The sequence below is a fragment of the Lissotriton vulgaris genome, chromosome 3_1, assembly GCF_964263255.1.
Source record: "Lissotriton vulgaris chromosome 3_1, aLisVul1.2, whole genome shotgun sequence".
Classification (NCBI taxonomy): Eukaryota; Metazoa; Chordata; class Amphibia; order Caudata; family Salamandridae; genus Lissotriton; species Lissotriton vulgaris.
In genome coordinates this window covers 1,527,824,324-1,527,847,659 of record NC_141689.1, presented here as the reverse complement: position 1 = coordinate 1,527,847,659, position 23,336 = coordinate 1,527,824,324, and the positions used below count along the sequence as shown (strand labels likewise).

Genomic DNA, 23,336 nt, shown 5'->3' with positions numbered 1-23,336 from the left:
ATGGAGGAGTTCCTGTATGAAGTTACGCCGGTTAGCCACCTGGCCGTCAAAGGGACTAGCATATTTATTTGGGCTGAGTAGAAGAATCTGTTTAGATTAGAGAGTGATGCAATTTCCTGGTGGAAAAGAATTGACACTTGGCAAAGAGTGTGATCTGCAAACGGCTTTCAGCTCAGTTCATTTCCCCACAGGCAACCAGAAGAGGGATGGAAGAGCCTAGCAGAATGGCGTCTGCATCAGGGACCGCGCTGCTCGTTTCTGACCCTTTCAAGAACTGGGCTAGGGGGGCTAGATTATAGTGTTTTGTAGTGATTAATCCTCCATCACACAAAGCCAATTTTCAGAATAACCCCATGGCAGAAAGAAAAAAGTGCTTTTACATTTTGACCGCGTGCGCAAATAATGATGTGAGACATGTGGCCACCACAACCCAGGGAACGTGAGACAACTTTGAATCGCAATTGATCACCAGGTTCTCGAGATCTGATTTTTGAACATGTTCCCATCCATGCAGGACAGAAGAGCGTCCTTCCTAAAAGTCAGAATTTGTCTTGTTGCCATTTAATGTTATCCTTTTCCTTCATTTCTGTAAGTTTTTAGCTGACAGGCCAGCTTCTGTCTACAGATGTCCTTTCTTACCCATCCCTAGCTAGTCTTGCTACTTGTAGAACCAACTCTACCAGCAGTGCCTTGTTGGAGTTACACAATAATGACAACTCCAAGAAGGTGTTTGGGACTTCACAGGTGGCTAGTTATTGCTCTGACTCAAAAGGGCATGAGGCTGAAGCGTGGAAACAGTCTAACAGGAAAGATGCAACCCACCTCTAGACTGAACCACAAAATCCTAACTTGAGTTGCTGGTCTGGGAGAGATCAGTGGTCAAATATTCCGAACCCTCCAGATTTCCGAAATGGCCAGGGCACAAAACGTGCCGCTGTTGGCCACCAAATACAGATCATCAAGCACACCAACCAGCAGCAACATTGTTGCCGTTCCAGGGCAGAACTCTGTTGATATGATTGTCTGTGACCCCTCCATTCAAAAGTTTTCCTGGGGGGTTGAATTCAAGGGATAGCCTGTAAATTTCCAGGTCTTCTCACAATCTAGGTTACTTTTGTGGATCAGTCGTCGCAATTTGTCAAGTACTTAGGGGCATATTTATAATTACTGGCGCATCCCTGCAAATTAGCAGGGATGCGCCAGTAATTGTGCACCATGCCTCCGCCACCCATGATGCGCCGCATTTACAATGCGGCGCACCATGGGGCAAAAACGGCACAGATGCGTCACGCATCTGTGCCGTAAAGGTGTTGCATTGCTGGAGTTGCGTCGCATGCGCGACGCAGCTCCAGCAATGCTCTGGGGGGCCCATTCTACTAATGCTGCGTCAGGCCTTATGCCTGCTTCAAGCAGGCGCAGGGTTTTGACGTAGCATTGGCCTAAAAGTGACAGAGTGAAATCTTGTAGATTTCACTCAGCCACTTTTAGGAGGTGTTCCTGCGCCGGCACTATTCCCCCCCCCCCCTGCACCAGAACGCCTCCTTAAGGCACAGGGCTTTACAACGTGACGCATCTCCCAGATGCATCACGTTGTAAATAGCCCGCACCATGGCGCATCTTTTGCGCCGCGGCTGCGTTACAAAAGTGACGCAACGGCGGCGCAAAAGAGGCGCAAGGGGCTTGTAAATCTGCCCCTTTGTATTTAGGTAGGTAAGACTTTTTCCTGTTTTATTAGGACCATAGGCCTGTTTTTCGAAGGGCGAACACCATTTTTAGGAAGAAAATGCGATCAATGTAAAGAAAAAGTGCTGCATCCTGTAAAAGTTTTCCTCACTTTTCTGTTATTCGACTTTCTACCTGTCCTCTTTTCATCCGCTGCCTTTTTTTTCGCGCCCAGATGACCATTTGGGGGAATATTGCACTTTATATGTTCACTTTCCTTTTCTTTCCTTTTCATTTCATTTTTGTACCATGTCCTTAGAGCTCACTGGTTTTGTAGGGGAAATCTTTTGCAAATGTTGAACGCTAATATCTCTAGTTTAAGATGATTTGTTGGGTTATGTTGTGAAGAACTGAAAAATAAAAAGGCTTCTGCACTTAAATGTGGAAAACATGCCTGTTAAAGCGTACTTGAATAATGCAAGGCTTTTCATGCTCCCTTCTCCTGTCACTGGAGCCCTATTATTCGCATCTGGAGTGTCGCGAAGTGATAATTAAACACAAGGCAGTCCACTTCTTGCAGATGAAAGTGCGCCACCCCCCCCTGCTCCACAGAAATGTTCTTGAAATATTAACCATCTTCTTTAAAGATCACACAGCGCATTTTGCCTGATTTGTGCTGAAAAGCAAGCCACTGGTGGACTCCATGATCAAACAGTGACGCGCTAGCCACTTTTATTTTCGAGCGGGTACTTTGTTACTGTTAAATGTGAAGAAAAAGAAGAGGAATTAAGATAAAACATTACTGGATATGCAAGATGTTTCCGTGAAAAGGGGGAGGGTTATTTTGCATTTGCTATTAATGTAGGAACAGTAGGACAGCAATCCAGATTCAACAGTCTAATGTTCTGTTTCTGTGCACTGTTGTGTACAAGGTAGAGAATTCCGAATAGTCTTAAACACTTTTGTCTCCAATATGGGAGCTTCATTGATAGTCATAAGATTTTGGTAGGTAAATAAAATATGGAATACAGCCGAGAAACCTAAAGGCACCCCTTACTTGCCAAATTGAATTTGATTTGACTTTTTACAAGCGTTGTTAAGGCAGTCGGTCCGGGTTTGACTGCTAGCATTTTGGCTTTTTCAAACTTGTTTTGTTTTGCATTGGATTTTGCAAAACTTTATTGTTGGGGAAGGGGCCGGGCCTTGTCAATCTTAAAACAATATATAGGGTGAACGCAAACATATTTTGTGGGCTAAAAAAGAACACATTGCTGTAGTAATCTATGCCGCTGAAAAGAATTAGTCGGTCACAGTGAAATTAGCCATTTTCTGAAGTGAAATGACACGCAACCTCATGCTTTGTGCTTCAGTTGGTGGAACAAGTGCAAGCTACCTCCTCCCGAGATTATAGGAATACATCTCTTCAGCCTATACTGCCTGCTGTTTATTCTTTTGATTGAAAACCTACAGAAATTGGATACAAGATGTCTGGTGAGGATATCACGTGTGCTGGAGTACCCTTGCCTATAGATCTGGGAGACAGGTTTGCAGTTAATACCATAGAGTGGGATGTATTTGGGCTGATTTTGCGGTGGTTGGCCCTCTTGGTTCCTGCTGACAGTTAACTATGCATGTGAGGTAGGCCTGCACACACCCGCTGCACGAGCGTGTAGTTTTAGCTACATCAAGGCACTGACGCACACTGTATTGGTGACGCGGGTCTTGTACCTTCCTCTGCAATAAAGGCCACAAGCAGTTCTGTTAGAACTGGGATTTCTAGTTGGCTAAGGCTTACGCCAAAGCCAGGCAGAAACCACCATTCTAATCAGGGCAAGGGAGTTGCACGCCAAGATAACCCCTGCTCACCCCCTTGATAGCTTGGCACGAGCAGACAGGCTTATCCCGGAGGCAATGTGTAAAGCATTTGCGCACGCACACAACAACAACATCCTAGGCACACCACAAAAGGACCTCCACACAAGGTTATATAAAAATAACTTTTGTATTGTCAAAACACATCAGACAGTAATCACACAATATACATTGTGCCAACTGGTATGGGCAATATTCACAAGGGATTATTTACACCAGGACAGGGCCAAGTGGGCCACTGTCAGAATCAGCACTTAGTAGAACTAGCACTTAGAATAACTGTCACACCAAATAACAATTATAGATCACAACCAGTAACCACTGGTAACAGGTAGGTACACACTACGCAATACTAATAACCATAGGCCTAGATCACGCATGGACACATAACCTCCCTAGTATAAACTATACTAGGCAAAACAAACTTAAAGCATAAAGGCAAAACACATTACGCAGCAATCACATTTAGGCCTAAACAGTATAACTACAGTAGGCAATCTCTCACTAGTCTAAACACATTAGACTCTGCCTCCTAAGAATAAATCACATTTAGGGGCGTAACTCACAGTGAAACATAATCTCACCAACATAAACCTCCATAGGTAAAACCATCTCTAGAGGTATCAACCCATGGTGCGTAAAACATGCTAAATGCATTACATTTCCTAGCACCACATCACTCTAGCCCATAAAACACAGTAGGCAATTACCATCATAAACATAGTAAAATCACATTGTGCAAAAATCACATTAGGCAATTACCATCATAAACATAGTAAAATCACATTGCACAAAAAAATCACATTAGGGCCTTGCGCCCTACCCACATAATTCCGTAGCACCGAGAGGCTCGGAAGTAGAAGAGGTGAGGTCCGGAGACACGGCGTCAAAAAATCGAGTGGAACTAAACTCCACAGATACTTGACATCCGGAAGCATTGAAACGCTCAGATGGACACGCCATAATCGGCGATACAGCGGTTCACATCCGAAAGTAATGGGGGATTAATTCTACCAGCCACGCTTACAATCAGGGTACTTCCGCCCTTGAAGTGACAGCTTGGAAACTTCACATCGTGGAGGCTGTCTGTACATACAACCAAGGTATGACCCACCGTGTCCACGTAAGAAATAACGACTCCCTCTACATGGACTAAATATGAATATAACTTCAAGGAACCCTGTCTGAGACGTTGGTGACTTCGGATCACCATACCAACGCTTTCTCTACCATAAAGGGGTTACTCAATATTCCCTGGTTGCCTCGTTGTTTTGTCCTGATGAAGACTCGCAATCCCCAGGTCCAAATCACCGTTCGGGAATAAGTCGAGTCGAAACGTCGACATTTTCTACGCATACACCTCAGACCATTATCTTTCCAACTTTTGTAGATAGTGCAAGACTGTGGATATTGTTACGAGAATTCTACATTGTTGTTGATTGCAATTCAGATGAACTGATGTTTGTTGGCTAGGTGTCCAATACTGCTGTTTTGTAAAGATTGTTATACAGTATTGATTGTTGAAATTATAAAACTTACCTCTCTTACCTATCATTTTGCAATTTCCTTTCCACTTCACTGGCTCACCCCTTTGAAATCACACCCTTTTTTTGCACTCTCCTATCTTGGGGCAACCTACATGTTTTTATTGACAAAATTATGCAAAAATTTGAATACAAAAATTAAATAAGAATATATTTTTCTAAAGTACCGTGGTGGAAAGTTTTGTCTCAAAGATTTTGTCTTTGTGTTACAGATAGCGGACTAATTGAAGGTGCTTTGTGTTTTTTGAATAAGTAATTAAGTCTTGATTCGATCAATGTCCCCAAATTTATAGGTCTAGGACCATTGTTTGCTTATATCACCTTTAGAAGTATAACGCAAGCATAAAGGCAAAACACATTACGCAGCAATCACATTTAGGCCTAAACAGTATAACTACAGTAGGCAATCTCTCACTAGTCTAAACACATTAGACTCTGCCTCCTAAGAATAAATCACATTTAGGGGCGTAACTCACAGTGAAACATAATCTCACCAACATAAACCTCCATAGGTAAAACCATCTCTAGAGGTATCAACCCATGGTGCGTAAAACATGCTAAATGCATTACATTTCCTAGCACCACATCACTCTAGCCCATAAATCACATTAGGCAATTACCATCATAAACATAGTAAAATCACATTGCACAAAAAAATCACATTAGGGCCTTGCGCCCTACCCACATACCAGCCCCCTGGCCAACTGGCCATATCAAGAAGTGGCTCAAATGCCCTGTGTCCAGAATGTCAGGGCGCGCTGCCACGCAGCGCCAGTCAGGGGTGCGCCACCGGCGAAAACCTAAACGTTGCAGCTGCCCACTAATTGCTGGGCAGCTGGGAACAGTAACAGGGCCTAAACGTTGCAGCTGGCACTAAGTGCTGCGCAGCTGTAGAAGGCCTGGCACCTCTGTGCCACTCCGTCCCTCACAAGGACTCTCACTTAAATGGCGCCTAAACGGTGCAGCTGCCCACTAATTGCTGGGCAGCTGGGAAACAACAAAACTGCCACAGGGCCCTCACTGACCCTAGAACAGGACTGTGCCAACTGTTGGAGCCCTCTAGGCTCTGAAAATAATGAGGCAGAAGTGTGGGCAAGCACATGGGCCTTTAAAGGAAATATAGTCCCCTCTGGAGCCATCTAGGCTCAGGAACGAACACTGTGCCCGTTGGAGCCCTCTGGCTCTGAAAATAAACGTGCCCCTCGTGGGAGCCTTCTGGGCTCTGCAACCAAAACGTGGGGCAAGGTGGGAGCGGCCTGCTGCCTTCCGGGGCCGCTCTACCACTAAGGAAATGCCCCCCTGTGCCCCACTGGGCTCTACAACAAATATGCCCCGTTGGAGTCCCTCTTGGGGGACACGAAACACCAATATGCCCCCGAGCCTCGCAGGCTCTAACAAAGAATGCCCCGGTCGTTGGAGATCAAAAGGAAATGGCCAGGAGCCTCTGGTCGTGGGCTCAACACAATGGGGGCTCGCTGAGGGAGCGGCCCGCCGCCTACCAGGGCCGCTCTACCCTCCCAGCGCCCCACAAGCAAGTCAGTAGCAACACGGGGGGCGGGCACCAGCGATGTGCTCCGACGCCTCCCCCTCCTTCCAACCAAACACCGCGTGCCCCCACTCACCGGATACTCTGGGGCGACTTCTGGTCTCGGCGGCCGCTGCAGGCGGGAGAGCTCCTCCGGGCTCTTCCTTCCTTGGTCCGGCCCAGCGCGGGTTAGGCTCCCGCCTGGGTCTTCCGCCCTTACTCTGGGCACCACGGCAGTCCGGGGCTCTCGCTTGCTCCCGGGAGCCCTGGAAGAAGACGCCGACCTCTCGCTTGTTGCTCAGGAGCGCGGGGTGGGCTCCCGTCCGCTTCCTGTTTCTCTGGCTCCTCCCCCGATGATGCGGCGGGAGGCTCGGCCGGCTGGGCCAATCCCAGCGTGGCCTTCGGTGGATGACGGCGACTGCCTTCTCTTGAGGAACTCTGCAGTGGCGGTGATTTTCCCCTGGCAGACGAGGGGTGGGCACCCTCGAAAAAATACAAATATGAGACAACCCTGCAGGGTGGGCTCCTGCGAGGGTAACAAGAAGCGCTACCAAGCGCTTAGGCAAAATAAAGCGCTCCCAGGCGCTAGTGTAAAAATAAAGCGCTCAAGTGCTAGGGGCCCAAATAAAGCGCTCTCAGGCGCTAGTGGCAAAGTAAAGTCTTCCAGTCCCCCAGGCAAGGCAGAGGGGTCACAGGAATTCCTACAGCAATTCAAGGCATCCAGGGGCTGGGCAGGGCCCAGGGAGGCAAGCCTTCCACTGGGCCCAAGCAGCAGCACGCTCCTGGTAGATTCCAGTCAGAAACAAGAACATATTTAGGGTGTCACAGCACCCTTTTTATACAGCAAAGTCCTTTGTCTACAAGGTGCAGGCAATGTTAGAACCAGCTACAACTGGTCATGGGGAAATCCCTTTCACTGGCCAGGCTAGGGACATCAGACGCACCACGGGGGGTGAAGCCAGCATTTTGGAGGGATAACCCAGCCCTATTCAGGTCCCAGGTGTACCCCTCCCTCACAACAGCATGCTAATCTCTTCATTCACCACCGGGGCAGACCCATCATGACTCCTGGAGCCAGGCTCACCAGCCAGCTCCAGCCAATCACAATCCAGACACAAATTACACTAACATGCCAACTTCTAGAAGTGGCACTTCCACACTAGACACAATCATGCCGCATACATCATTGCTCAGCATTCAATCTCACAAGTTCGCACATACCAAACTCGACCCTGCACTCCCCACACATCAGGAACTACCATGGTCACACATATTCCCCATGCATTTCTATGGGAGGGCAGGTCACTCTCACTACACACAGAGCGCACACACTTTTCTCTGGACCACAGTGAAAAAGTGCGCAGAGACCTAAAATCACCAGGTTACAGAAACAGGCTAGGCAAATGCAAAATGTTTCGGGGTGAACCTGCCAAAAAGGGCCAGGTCCAACAGTCACACAATGTGACCTTGCATGGTAGGCTTTTTTAGGTCATCAACAATTGTGTGACAGAAGGATACACTGAGAAGCAGGATTATTCTGTCAAGCCGGAAGCTTTTTCATTTTCTACACTATCAAAACAAAATAAAATACAATAAATAAATAAATGTTATTTTGTGGGTATCATATACCACCTTCTAGAAAAAGCTTCTTGTCTTAAAAATATAGTTATAGACACTTGTGTTTTGAGACGGTGAGCTTTTTGTTAACTTCGGACTTCACAATTGTTTTTCTTCTATCATCTATCTGTTTTCTATCAAGACAGTTAAATAGAGGCAGTTGCTAAAAGAAAAAAAGAAGTCCCTAAGCAAAATTGAAAGGAGACAAGTCCTGGGGAAATGCTCCAAAGCCCACACAAAGTACATACAACTGATCTTCCTGACAGCGCAAGCGTTGTGTAGGCTCGACCTAAAAACATTGTGGGAGACAGGGTGCGTACTTGTTCTGTTGGTTGGCCAGTGCTCATTGTGACGCGTCCCAATGCTGATGATTACCTTGCTTTGTTCCCCATTCTCTTTCATTTTCCTTAAAAAAAAGAAAGTAAAACTATTTACTGCACAAACCACTTTCATGCTGGTGGATTTTTTACGTTTTATATGAAAAATCAAATTAAATATGGTAAATAAATACTTTGGTAATATTTCGAAATTTTATGCTTTTAAAAATAAATAAGAATAATTTTCAAGTGAAATGTTAAATATGTGAATCTATTCTCTTGGATTCTGCACATAGACAGGTAATTTCTGTTTATGGCTTAAGTGACGTTTCACCTTAATGGGAAACGAGGAATAGAAGTGAGTAAAAAAAAAATTCTTTTTGGCAACGGTGAGGGCCGGCAGTTTCCCCTACGCTCCATCACCTTTTTCCAGTAGGATTGCGAAGTGGGATTTTAATGAACTTGAATGGTTTAAGGAGCTGTGTAACGACTTGTATTTTATTTTCATGTATGATATCTACAGTGTCAAAAATACAGGAGATGTGCAAAACTGAGAGTCGTGTGTTCATGTGGATGTGAATTCTCTTTTTAGGGCATGCTTCAAAGGAAGATATTGATGTAGCGATGAAGCTCGGCGCCAGCTATCCCATGGGTCCATTTGAGTTGCTAGACTACGTTGGGCTTGACACCAGCAAATACATTATAGACGGTATGTATGTGTTCGAGTTTACATGGCAAAAGCCTAGCTAGAGACCAGTAGAGAAATGGAAATGGGATTGGTAGACTGACTGTCAAGGTCATCATCATCAAGTGGATTTCTTTATACCAATCCATCTACTATTTCTTCATTACACAGATGAATGATCTGTTTGGACAGAGGGAAATAAAGTGATTTGCACCAAATCGCAGTATTGGGTGGACAAGTGCGAGCCTGCAAAAAAGTTTTTTTTTTTTTTAAAGTGACAGTGTCCCGTTAATTAATGCAGAAGACTGGTTTGGATTGAATTGAAAGTAAAAATGTCCGTGTTTTCACTTGCACATTGTGTGGCGCTTACAACTCTAGGAACCTGGAAGGAGACATGGAAGTTAGTGTTTCTCTGCTTTACTGCATCAGAATGGATGAGAGAAAGGCGAGTATTCGTTTGCAGCACAAAAGAAATACATGCGCATTTGGAGCGGTCATACATGGCAGAAAGTGATACTTATAAAAGTTTAAAAAAAACAGTAGATGCAGGTTTTCTTCCCTGTTTATAAAACTCGGCATAAAACAAATCGTAAGCCAAAAACCCATAAAATGTTTTTAAACAAATGCATTTTTTAAGTGTTATAATACACCTATGGTCCTCTACTCCATATCTGAAAAACCAGCTTGCGTCATGTATTAGGTGAGACCGTGAGAGGCACTGCCCTGGTAGAGTTGAGAATCAGTAGCGGAGCGCCTCTGCCCACGAAGAGCCTTACATTGTCCTATGAACTAAATTGATTTTGTGCGATCTGACACCATATATCCTGTGTGACTAAGCTATGCAAGTACTGGATGGTCTGCTGCTTCCAGTTTGGCGATTGGCCTACTTTGCGATGCACTAGAGCCCCAGCCCAACAGCCACAGCCTAACTTGCAGCCTGGACGCAGGAGAGGGAGTTATGAGGATCTTACCGTGGAGGTGCGCAGGGATTTGTAAGTTGCACACTTTTTTGCAATACTAGCTTGGCTAGTAACACGGCAGCAGTTACAGGGGTGATTTGCACTCAAGCCCTGTAACCTGTAGGTGATGCCCCGTGGCTGGTCTATGTGGAGTTTTTGTGGCACCTGAACACATTGAAGTGCCAGATGTCAGCAGATGCCTGCTGCAGTTTTTCTCCTGGTTGTGGAGCCTTTAGTTAGTGAATGAGTCCCTACCTGCCCCAGAAGTCTTGTCCAACGCTGGGATTTAGTATATCTGGAGTGGGACACAAGGTGAAGGTAGCACCTTAACTTGGGAGTTTCTGAAAAGCCACTATAAATATATTTTCAAACTTTTACCCACGTTCACCTTTAGTGTTTTTAGGGAATTTCTTTTGTTTTATAAAAATGAAATTGTATTTAAAACATGCATTTACCTTGTATCGAACACCTTCTGCATTGTCATCCTTCAGTGCCAGCTCTGTTATTACTAGAGAAAGCCTAAATTGGGATATTTGGAGATTGTGTTCAGAAGATTGAAACGGGGACCATGCTGATCATGTACACGTTCCTGAAGTAACACTGTAGAGAATCGGGTAAATGCTGGTTGTGCAGGTGCGTGATAGTTGGTGTTTTTGAATGTGATGAGTGTGTGAATGTACGATGATGGATTTATTTGCCTACAATGATGAGTATATGAATGTACGATGAAAGGTGTGTTGGTATATGTTAGCTACTTTGTGGATTTATTGAGTTGGCTATGTGGACATTTGATGTTGGGTGCATGTACATCGGTTGGTGGGTGGATGTATGAACCTGACTGCATAAGTGTCTTAGGGGGTGTGGGGTCATATACTGTTGATAGTGTGGACATGTTATGTTTTTTTTCTTTGTTGATTGTGATTGGCATTTGGAGGCAGTAAGTTGGTGGGTGTGATGTATAAATGTGGCTGATGAGTGTATGTGGGTGTATATTGGTTGTTTGGCTTGACATATAATGGCTGATGCTCTGTCATATATGATGCTGTCTGGGTGACCGTATTATGGTTGGTGTGTTGCCATATAATGCTGAGTGGATAGATGTCCGAGAATAGGTGTTTTGGCACAGTGGGGTCAGTTTGTTACCATATGATATTGGATATGTGAATTTATGATGATTCTTGGTGTATGATGCCAGGTATGTTTATATACAATGGGTTCTCTGGATGTTGGCTTATTTATGTTGTGTATGTGACACCCAGCCTGAGGCTTCAAAGTTTGTCGCTACGCTAGCGCTATGCTGCTATGTTTGAATTTTTAAAACTTCATGATTTTGTTGCCACTTACTTCAAACTGATTTCGCACTGTATTTGCCTCACTCTGCTTCTCATCTGAAGGTTGTCTCCCCGGTCCACCGTAGCTACCCTGTGCTGTTTGAGTGGAGGGTATAACCACGGAGTCTGGTCCTGGGACAGGGGGGCAGCTGGACCCAATATACTAGTAGAAAAGAAAAATTGCTGACCCTCCTCCTTATTTAGTCTCACTTTAAATTTAAAGAGACAACAAACAAATGACCGAATCTCTTTGTTTGTATGGGTAATTTTATTAAACCCTTTTGTTCATTATTTTTGGTAAGATTTAACCAATTAGTAGGCGAGAAGAACACTCCATACATTTATATACAAATACAAAAACATTTAAGACATATGTTACAAATACCAACACATGAACAATAACTCAAATAGTCATCAACAAACTTCTCGTGTTAGAAATAAATAACAAATCGATATGCGCAAATAATTAATCTTTGCGAGATAATCAGAAAACGCTATTGAACCCAACAGGTTGAAAAATAGATTTTGACAGACATCAGAAATTGATCCACAATGATTTTTAACCGTAGAAGCTGCATTTATCACGTGCAAATATTTTTTGAACTCTCTATCTGTCGTTTTGCCAACGCGTTTCGAATCTGTCGGTATTTACAGATTCTCCTCAGGGCTCTCTCATTGTTATCAATCTAAACAAAAAAATAAAACGAAGTTTGTTTCAGTGTACAAAGCTAAATTTCGTTTTTCAGAAGACCCCCCTAAAGGAGGCCAGACTCAACTGTACTAATTACCTCTCTGGAGAATGTGGTGGGCTCTCGTGGGTCAGTTTGTGCACGAGGGTATAGGCGCCGCAGAAATCAGTGAAAATAAAAGATTTGTTCTGGAAGAATAAATAAGTTCAAGACTTACTAAGCCATCTAAAACAGTGTCAAGCGACTACAACAGACCTAATGCTGTACATTCATACCTTTTCCAATTGGCACTGAATGCGGTATTAGGTTTTCGTGTGCTCCTTTTATCCTTTCAGCGCGACCTGTAAGATATTAGGGTCGCACTCAGTATTTACAAAAATTGTGCTTAAGAACAAGTTGGTAGATTATTACGGGAAGCCACCTACCCAAATATGTGGTAGTAGACACGGGGCGTCGGCCGCCATGCCGTGTTTCATGTCTAAATTGGGTTTAGTCAGTGGCGGGGTCGTTGTCCTCACTGTTAAATCAAGAAGCGTCTCGCTCGCGCTGTAAGAAAAAAAAAAAAAAAGGGGGGCTTTTTAGTCACTCGCTCTGTGCAGAGTGAGAGCGCCGTGGTCTAACGCATTAGGAGTATCACAAATGCTCACCTTTCAGCAGTCGCGGCGAACCAGGAAATGGTAACGCAGGGCAGCCAGGCGGCTGTCAAGGGCTCCTACATCACTGCAAGCCTACCGCCAGGCATTATGGATATTGTAGTTTTAACATGATTGAATTACAGTCTCGAGATTTCAGAGATTGAGTTCAACCCAGTTTGGGTACTGTTGAACTTCAATATTAAGTAAGCTTCTTTTTTTAAAAGGATCTGGTCTATGTTAATACCCATTTTTGGTTGATTAATATTGAAAAGCACTGTCCAAGTAAAATCATTTTCTCCGTGTTGTTTTTCGGAGAAGTGTTGGACGAGGGGCGCAGTTAGTACTTTCTTTTTTATGCGCGACCTGTGTTGTGTCATGCGTACATTCACCTGCTGATTGGTTTTACCAATATAGATTTTGTGGCAGGAGCAGATTATGGCATATACAACATTTTTTGTTCTACAATTTGTGAAACTTGTGTGGGACCAGGACATATTGGAATGTTGGAAAATGGTACCCTCGATAGTTGAATCACAAGCGATGCAGTTTCCGCACCTGTGGTGTCCCTCTATCGGTTTAAGACCCCATTTAGATAGCAAATCACTTTTAGGTTTTGCCAATCTCACGTCCGCACGGACTAATTGTTGGCCAATGTTTGGATTTCTTCTAAAGGCGAATATTGGACGAGGGATGGGTGTCTCTAATTGTTCCAATAGATGCCAATGTTTCAACACCATGTGGCGTATATTGTGGGTTTCGGGACCAAATGTCGTGACGCAGACCAAATTCTCAAGGTCGCGTTTGACTTTTATTTGAAGGAGGCTCTCCCTCAGTGTGCAGCGGGCTCTTTTGAAAGAATGCTTTAGGAGCTTTTTAGGGTACCCTCGCTGTGTTAGTTCTTCACAAAATTTTGATCCATGTTGCTCAAATTGTGCCAATTCTGAACAATTCCTCCTGATTCGCAGGAGTTGTCCATATGGCAGGTTTGCTCTTAGGTTTCTGGGATGTGAACTCCCATAATGGAGTATGGTATTCCTGTCCGTCACTTTCTTGAAAAGGGAGGACTTCAAGGACCCATCAATATCTCGCACTGCCACGTCAAGGAATGTCATTTTGACATTACTTGAGTCAATTGAGAATTTAATATCCCTGTGCCTATTATTGAGCCACTGGTGGAAGTCACCCAACTCGGCGCGGCTCCCCTCCCACAGGAGCCACACGTCGTCGATGTATCGATACCAATGCACAATGTGATGTGCAAAAGGGTTGTCTGACTCAACATATTTCTTCTCATATTCGGCCATGTAAAGTACGGCCATTTCTGGGGCATAAGGGCACCCCATAGCGGTGCCCTTAACTTGCATGAAATACTCATCATTGAAGCGAAAGTAATTTCGTCTGAGAGTTATTTCGGCCAATCGAACGATGAAGGAAGTTGGGACTCTGTGTGGTCTTTCCCTTGAATCAAGATAGAGTTCCAAGACCTCCAATGCTTCGTCCTGTGGTATCTGGGTATAAAGGGACGTAACATCCATGGTTACCATCAATTGTGATGTACGATCGAATGGGGTCCCTTCAACCTTAACCAGAAAATCAGTAGTGTCTCTTAAGTAGGACTTCACATTTGTCACAAAGGGTTTCAGAAAAAAGTCAATGTATTTTGACAGGGGCTCAAGGCATGAGTCACACCCCGACACGATAGGTCGCCCCGGTGGATTCGATAAATTCTTGTGAATCTTTGGTAAGAAATATGCCACAGGAGTTCTCGGGCATTTCTTAACCAAAAAATCAATTTCTTTAGGGCCTAGGAAGCCACTTTCTCTGCCAGTTTGAACAACATCTGTAATTAAGGATTGGATTAATTGTAGTGGATCCTCCTGTAGTTTTCTGTACCACTCTTGGTTGTTAACCTGCAGTGCACCTTCCGCGAGGTATTGTTCGCGGGGCCATAACACCACTGCTCCACCCTTATCGGCCTGTTTGATGATCACAGAATGATCGTCTTTCAAGCTTTTCAGGGCCAATCGTTGTCCCTTAGAGATGTTTTGTTTCACGTATTTATGTTTACTCTCTAGTTTAGCGATAGAGGATAACAAGATTTGTTCGAATACGTGGACCTGTTTAGGAATGTTCTGATGGGGGACAAAAGTGGACTTGTTCCTAAGGCCTGTTGTTTCCATACTCACACTGGGAGGTTGGTTGGCAAAAAAGACTTTCAATCTGATTTTACGGCAGAATTCAATTGCCTCTAGCTTTAGTTTAGTAAAATCTGTAAAAAAAAAAAAGTCAAACGCGACCTTGAGAATTTGGTCTGCGTCACGACATTTGGTCCCGAAACCCACAATATACGCCACATGGTGTTGAAACATTGGCATCTATTGGAACAATTAGAGACACCCATCCCTCGTCCAATATTCGCCTTTAGAAGAAATCCAAACATTGGCCAACAATTAGTCCGTGCGGACGTGAGATTGGCAAAACCTAAAAGTGATTTGCTATCTAAATGGGGTCTTAAACCGATAGAGGGACACCACAGGTGCGGAAACTGCATCGCTTGTGATTCAACTATCGAGGGTACCATTTTCCAACATTCCAATATGTCCTGGTCCCACACAAGTTTCACAAATTGTAGAACAAAAAATGTTGTATATGCCATAATCTGCTCCTGCCACAAAATCTATATTGGTAAAACCAATCAGCAGGTGAATGTACGCATGACACAACACAGGTCGCGCATAAAAAAGAAAGTACTAACTGCGCCCCTCGTCCAACACTTCTCCGAAAAACAACACGGAGAAAATGATTTTACTTGGACAGTGCTTTTCAATATTAATCAACCAAAAATGGGTATTAACATAGACCAGATCCTTTTAAAAAAAGAAGCTTACTTAATATTGAAGTTCAACAGTACCCAAACTGGGTTGAACTCAATCTCTGAAATCTCGAGACTGTAATTCAATCATGTTAAAACTACAATATCCATAATGCCTGGCGGTAGGCTTGCAGTGATGTAGGAGCCCTTGACAGCCGCCTGGCTGCCCTGCGTTACCATTTCCTGGTTCGCCGCGACTGCTGAAAGGTGAGCATTTGTGATACTCCTAATGCGTTAGACCACGGCGCTCTCACTCTGCACAGAGCGAGTGACTAAAAAGCCCCGTTTTTTCTTACAGCGCGAGCGAGACGCTTCTTGATTTAACAGTGAGGACAACGACCCCGCCACTGACTAAACCCAATTTAGACATGAAACACGGCATGGCGGCCGACGCCCCGTGTCTACTACCACATATTTGGGTAGGTGGCTTCCCGTAATAATCTACCAACTTGTTCTTAAGCACAATTTTTGTAAATACTGAGTGCGACCCTAATATCTTACAGGTCGCGCTGAAAGGATAAAAGGAGCACACGAAAACCTAATACCGCATTCAGTGCCAATTGGAAAAGGTATGAATGTACAGCATTAGGTCTGTTGTAGTCGCTTGACACTGTTTTAGATGGCTTAGTAAGTCTTGAACTTATTTATTCTTCCAGAACAAATCTTTTATTTTCACTGATTTCTGCGGCGCCTATACCCTCGTGCACAAACTGACCCACGAGAGCCCACCACATTCTCCAGAGAGGTAATTAGTACAGTTGAGTCTGGCCTCCTTTAGGGGGGTCTTCTGAAAAACGAAATTTAGCTTTGTACACTGAAACAAACTTCGTTTTATTTTTTTGTTTAGATTGATAACAATGAGAGAGCCCTGAGGAGAATCTGTAAATACCGACAGATTCGAAACGCGTTGGCAAAACGACAGATAGAGAGTTCAAAAAATATTTGCACGTGATAAATGCAGCTTCTACGGTTAAAAATCATTGTGGATCAATTTCTGATGTCTGTCAAAATCTATTTTTCAACCTGTTGGGTTCAATAGCGTTTTCTGATTATCTCGCAAAGATTAATTATTTGCGCATATCGATTTGTTATTTATTTCTAACACGAGAAGTTTGTTGATGACTATTTGAGTTATTGTTCATGTGTTGGTATTTGTAACATATGTCTTAAATGTTTTTGTATTTGTATATAAATGTATGGAGTGTTCTTCTCGCCTACTAATTGGTTAAATCTTACCAAAAATAATGAACAAAAGGGTTTAATAAAATTACCCATACAAACAAAGAGATTCGGTCATTTGTTTGTTGTCTCTTTAAATTTAAAGTGAGACTAAATAAGGAGGAGGGTCAGCAATTTTTCTTTTCTACTAGTTTGAGTGGAGGGAGCACCTTCAAGGCAATCTGCCTGTTTTTCCTCACTTCCGGTTTGGCTTACTAGAGCGGTCATTGTGGCAGGGTGGCGCTCTAGTCTTGCGAAGCCAGTTCCCTAGTTAGCCTCATTGTGGCACCAACGCGCAGCGGACACGTGCAGCGGGCGTGCCAAAAGCAAGCCCATCTGCGACCGTCCGCGACCGTCCGCAACCGTCTCGTGGCTGGGGCCAGAGAGGCTGCCCGGTTTGACACTCCTCGTAGGATCACATATAGCCTGACTGAGATGTCCGCTCTTAGACCTACTCGGTGCCCCCATACCATGCTCCTGACACCTGAAGATATTGGTATGAAATTCGTATGCAATTCTTGTGGTTTCTCCCTAAAAAAAAGAACCTCAGTCGGATAGAAGCCTCCCACTGCACATTCCACTTCCGTCCCCTTGTCCCACTGTGACAGTATCCCTTAAAGCCAGGTTAATAAACTGCAGATCCTTGGTCAAACATTCTTTAGACGTCCTCCAGTCCCTTAAGGATAATGTTTGGGACCTCCTATTTATGACAGAAGCCTGGCTGAGTGAGGAGACCAATCCTGCATTGACACTGGCCATTCCGGAAGGATACAGTATACTATGTGCCAATAGACAAAACGGAAAACAAGGGGGAGGGGTGGCCATTATCTATAAAACCAAATGGACGACCACTTCGCCTCACTACGAATGGATTGATTGCATCGAGGGTGTCCCCTTTTGTATCAAACTTTCGGCATCCATTTCCTGTGCTGGCCTCCTGATCTATCGACCCCCTAACTCAAGCCCCACCCATTTGCCTGTCCTAACCGACTAAATCATTCAAGCTTGCATGCGGTATGCCAATTTTACTAATCTCAGGGGATTTGAACTTACATGTGGATGATGTATCTTGCTCTCTCAGCTCGAATTTAATTTCCACACTTGCAGGATGCAATCTTACCCAATTCATAGCCAACCCCACACACAAAGCCGGACATACGTTAGACCTGATATGTTCCAATCTATCTGACATATCGGTCATGGATCCTAGGCCAGTAATAAGGTCTGATCACTTTCTTATTCCCTTTCTGATCCAAATGACCCATTATGATAGAACCTTTTTAACTCCTAAAGAGTTTGGTAGGAACTGGAGTAAAATCTCCCCAGAATCTCTATCCAAGTACTTAAAGGATTCTAACCTGGCCTCAGCTCCTGACCTCGAATCAAGTATCTCTAACCTCAATGAGTGGGTGGGCAAAGCCATCGACTCACTTGCCCCTCAAAGATTGATTAAATCCTTCAGATTTTTTCCCTCAGCCCCCTGGTACTCGGAGGAACTGAGACAAAAAAAGTCCGCCTGCAAAATATTGGAACACTGCTGGAGACTGACATTCTCGGCAGAAAGTAAAATTGAGTACCGGACGGCTCTTAAAGAATATCGCAAACTTATTGTAAAACACAAAAGAGCCTTTCTATCGGATAGAATTGATAAGGCTAGTAACTCCTCCAGAGAGATATTCAAAATTGTCAAATCCTTCACCGATCCTCAGGCCCAGACTCGCTTCCAGCCTGGGTCTCAGACTCTCTGCAACTAATTCTCCGAATTCTTCGAAGAGAAAATTGCACTCATCAACCAAGCTTCCTTTCCCAAACTGGATAATTATCCTGATATCCGTGAAGAACCTTTAGCAGATCAAACCCCTGCATCAATACTCACTGAATTCTCTGAAATTTCAGAAGAAATCTCCCTTCGGGAATTACTTAAATGCAAGTCCGGTTCTCCCAGCGACCCCTGGCCAGCGAAACAATATAAAGCCCTGGCAGGACTCCTCAATCCCCATCTAAATTCCATCTGGAATGCCTCCCTGAGATCGGCTCCTTATATAGAGGCATGTAAACACGCATTTCTAGTCCCTATCCTGAAAAAAGCTAATGCTGACCCAGAGATCCCGGGAAACTATAGGCCTATTGCCCTTCTTCCCGCACCGGCCAAGATATTAGAAAAGCTGGCCCATCAACAACTAGCCAGCTTCATTTAGTCCAAGGGCCTCCTCCATGACTCTCAGTAAGGTTTTCGCTCTGGCTACGGCCCTGATTTCAATACGGTGGACACTTGGCGGAGGATCTAAAGCGATGTTAGTGCTGCTGGACGTGTCAGCAGCATTTGACACCGTCTCTCACCCTATCCTCCTGAAACGTCTGAAATCCATTGGAATCCAGGGCACGGTACTAAACTGGATTTCCTCATTTCTCTCAGACCGTAAACAGGTTCACGCTCCTCCCTACACTTCTACTGTGAGACCCCTTAAATGGGGTGTTGGACAGGCCGCATGGAAGGCCCGCTCCCTCCCCGCATGGCGGGGCCCGGACCCCTGCTCTCCCTGTATCCAAGACAAGAACCATCCCGGCAACCCACCGGGGCAACCCACAGCCCATCCACAACGGAACTACAGCTCCCGAACACCCCAGTATCGGCTGGCCCGGGCCCCCGTCAGTACCACTGCCGCCATCTTTGGACACTACGCGTCAAGGCCGCGTGGCCTCGGCTCGACCCCAACCCTGCGCCTGGCCTGTCCCCGACATCGAGGCAACACCCTCCACCCAGGAGGTGAAGAGACCACTTGGCAGGTCAATGGGAGAAGGAGTGTCAATGGCTCCCCTCCGCCAGGTGTCGATCGCCCCCGGCCTCCCCGGGCGCTGGCTCCACCCCCCTGCTGGGTGTCTGGACTCCCTCATCCCGGACCTCCCGACCTCCAAGTGCGAGGGTCCGGACATCAAAGGGGGCCAGACCTATAACTGGAGCAGCTCCAGAGCAGGAAGGCAGTTGTATCCTGGAGTCGAGAGACACCGAGACAAACTCATCCTTGGAGTCCTGCTGGCTCTGCCGCAGCCCTTTCTTGTGAACCATCTTCGAAGCCTGCTGGCGCTGCCGCGGCCCTCCTCAACGTGAACCATCGTCGTGGCCTGCTGGCGCTGCCGCGGCCTTCCCGGTCGTGAACCATCTTCCTAGCCTGCTGGCGCGGCCCTCATCACCTCGAACCATCTTCATAGCCTGCTGGTGCTGCCGCGGCCCTCATCACCTCGAACCATCTTCGTAGCCTGCTGGCGCTGCCGCGGCCCCTCTTTGCGGATCCCCCAAGCTCGAGGATTGTGAGCTACACCTCTGGCTGCTCCCGTACCGGACCGGTACTAAGACTGTCCCGCTACCCCTTTTCCCTACAGGGACTAGAATTGGCAGGATCCTCGTGTCCTGGTCCCGCTGTATCGTTTATCACCTTGCCTCAAGATTCTTATATAAAGTGTGCAGAACTTATCCTTGTGTCGTGTCCATCTGTGGGGGGAGGGGGGGAAGTTACTTGTCTGTACGATCACCGGAGACAGCCCTCACCGGAGGCCTCTCCCCCTGTACTCGGCCGACCCTCCGGGTCTCCGTCTAACACTGGTGGCCAGCGGCGCGATCCGAACCGACGCATAATCGTACAGAGAGTAACTCACCCCACGGCACACCGCCACCATGACGACAAAAGAGAGTGGAACAACGGAAAAATTCCTGATGGAAAAACTAGAAGAATACAGCCACAGAGAACTAAAACAATTCTGCATAGAACTGGGCATTGCTACCACAGGACTGAGCACGAAAGATGACTTCAAACACGCCTTAGAATCATGGGCAGAGACGGGTACGGCCGTACCCCAAGACCAAAGCCTCGAGACCACCGAAACCAGCACCGCTCCTACAGAAGAAAGAAGACCGGGTCTCTCACCGGAGGAGGCCCGAGAATGGGAGAAGAGCCGGCTCCACGAATTGGAACTGGCTCGACTTCGCTTAAATGGAGAACTCAAATTGGCGGAACAAAAAATAACTTTAGAACACTTACGGCTCCGAGAGGAGCGAGAAGAGAAACAGAGGCAGAGAGAGTTGGAAGAGAAAAAACTAGCCTACGAGCATGAGCGCAACTTGAAGGAACTAGAGATTCGGAGGCAGAACAAAGATCTCGGGGTCCCCGGGCACCCGAGCCCCCCTGTCACTACGGACCCCAAGGTCCACATCCCCAGGGATGTCGTCAGAGAATATTACCGGAACGACGATATTCAGCAATGGTTCAAAGCCTACGAAATAGCCATGACCTCCCACCGGATCCCACGGAGCGACTGGGGAGCCGGGTTATGGGGGAGGTTTGTCAACGAAGGGCGAGACGCCCTGCTGCAACTCCCGGACCATCAGATGACGTCCTACGACCACATGAAAGCCGCCCTCCTCACTCGATACGGACTCACGCCCGAGATGTACCGCCAGAGGTTCCGCGACTGCAAACGGATCCCGGGTACGACTTGGGTGGAGTACGTGAACTTCTTTAGCCGAGCCTTCGAGGGGTGGATCAAGGGCAGCAAGGTGACCACTTACGAGCAGCTCTTTGACCTTATTGTATGGGAGCACCTTTCTAATAACTGCTTCGTCGAGCTCAGGCAGCACCTCCTTGACAGTAAACTGACTGACCCTCGGCAACTCGCCATCGAGGCAGACCGATGGGAGAGCACACGAGTTTCCCGAAACTGGCCCAGCGAACAGAACCGAGCCTCCCAAGGGCCCCATCGCCCCCGAGGGGGAGGAGGAGGCCAGGGTCGGGGCAGAGACACCGTCCCGGTGGCTCCCACCAGCAACACCCCGCCCCCGGCCGGAAGAGGAAACCCTCCGACGCGACCAGGGTTCCGCGCCAACGTTACCTGCCACCGATGCCAACGACCCGGCCACTACGCCAATGATCCCAACTGCCCGAAAAACCAGAGCCCCATGCCCCGCCAGGTCGCTGCCGCCGCGCTGGGAGAAGAACAAACCCAAGAAGACACCGAAGAGTACGAGCCAGACCAGCCCGAGTGGGAACCAGCCGCCATGTCCCTGGTCTGCCTAGGGGAAAGAGACCTGATCCCGCGGGCACCCCTTCCCGCCAACACACAGAAGTACAGCCAGTGGGTCACCATTAATGGGCACCGGGCTGAAGCCCTCCGCGACACCGGGGCCAGTGTGACCGCAGTCCGCTGCCATCTGGTGACCCCGGACCAGATCTTATCAAATGTCCTTTGCCCAGTACGGTCGGCCGATAACTCCGAGAGCCTGTGTCGGATGGCCTGCGTCCCCTTCGAGTGGGGAGGGGTATCAGGAATGCTAAAAGTGACTGTCCGCGACGATGCCCCCGTGGACTGCCTCCTGGGGAACGACCTCGAAAGTTCCCCCTGGTCAGCCGTTGAGCGAAGAGAGCACCTGGGGATGCTGGGCCTCCCGGAATGGGTCTGCGTAACGACCCGGTCCATGGCCGCCCGCGCCATCCCCAGTCCCGAAGAACCAGAATGGCTGGAACCTCCTCCCCCGATCGTCCTAGAGGGAACAGCCCTGGAATCCAGTTCTCCGGAGCACAGCGAAGAAAGACTTGATCGGCTCCGGGACCTTCCCGAACTGGCCCAGTGGCGTCAAGAGGGTGGCCCCACTCAGGAACAATTCCGACAAGAACAGAGAACATGCCCCTCCCTCGAGGGACTCCGACAGCAAGCCCTCGCCCAGAGCACAGGGGACACCTAGGGGGCCCATTGGATTTATTGGGACAATGACCTGCTCTACAGTGAGCAAAAGATTGCTGAGCTGGGAGCCAGCCGGGTGCTGGTGGTCCCCCTCCGCTTCAGAGACTTCCTCTTGAACTTAGCACACGATGTGCCCCTTGCCGGACACCTGGGGCAAGACAAAACGTACAGCCGCCTGGTGACCCACTTCTACTGGCCCAAAATGCGGAATGATGTAACGAACCACTGCCGGGCCTGCCCCACCTGCCAGGCCAGCGGGAAGAGCGGCCGAAAGATCAAAGCACCCTTGCAGCCTTTCCCCATCGTCACCACCCCGTTTGAACGGGTGGGAATAGAAATTGTGGGGCCCCTGGAGCCCCGAACAGCACAAGGACACCGGTTCATCCTGGTCCTGGTGGACCACGCCACCCGCTATCCCGAGGCCATCCCTCTTCGGACCGTGACGGCACCCATGGTAGGCCGAGCCCTGATGGGGATCTTCTCTCGAGTGGGCTTCCCCCGGGAAGTCGTCAGCGACAGGGGCACAAACTTTATCTCTAAATACATGAAGTCCCTCTGGCAACAGTGCGGGGTCACCTACAAATTCACGACCCCCTATCACCCGCAGGGAAATGGTCTGGTCGAGCGGTTTAACCACACCCTCAAAGGGATGATCATGAGCCTGGAAGAACCCCTAC

At 47.0% G+C, this 23,336-nt stretch overlaps 1 protein-coding gene across 1 annotated transcript in view; it reads left to right on the top strand.

The window, feature by feature from the left end:
* The window catches only part of HADH (hydroxyacyl-CoA dehydrogenase), a 307,472-nt gene that overhangs the window by 265,051 nt on the left and 19,085 nt on the right, over positions 1 to 23,336 (top strand). Inside the window, exon 7 of the mRNA XM_086962014.1 lies at positions 9,130 to 9,246. Within this exon, the coding sequence (XP_086818140.1) occupies positions 9,130 to 9,246 (117 nt within the window). The remainder of the gene's footprint in view (positions 1 to 9,129; positions 9,247 to 23,336) is intronic.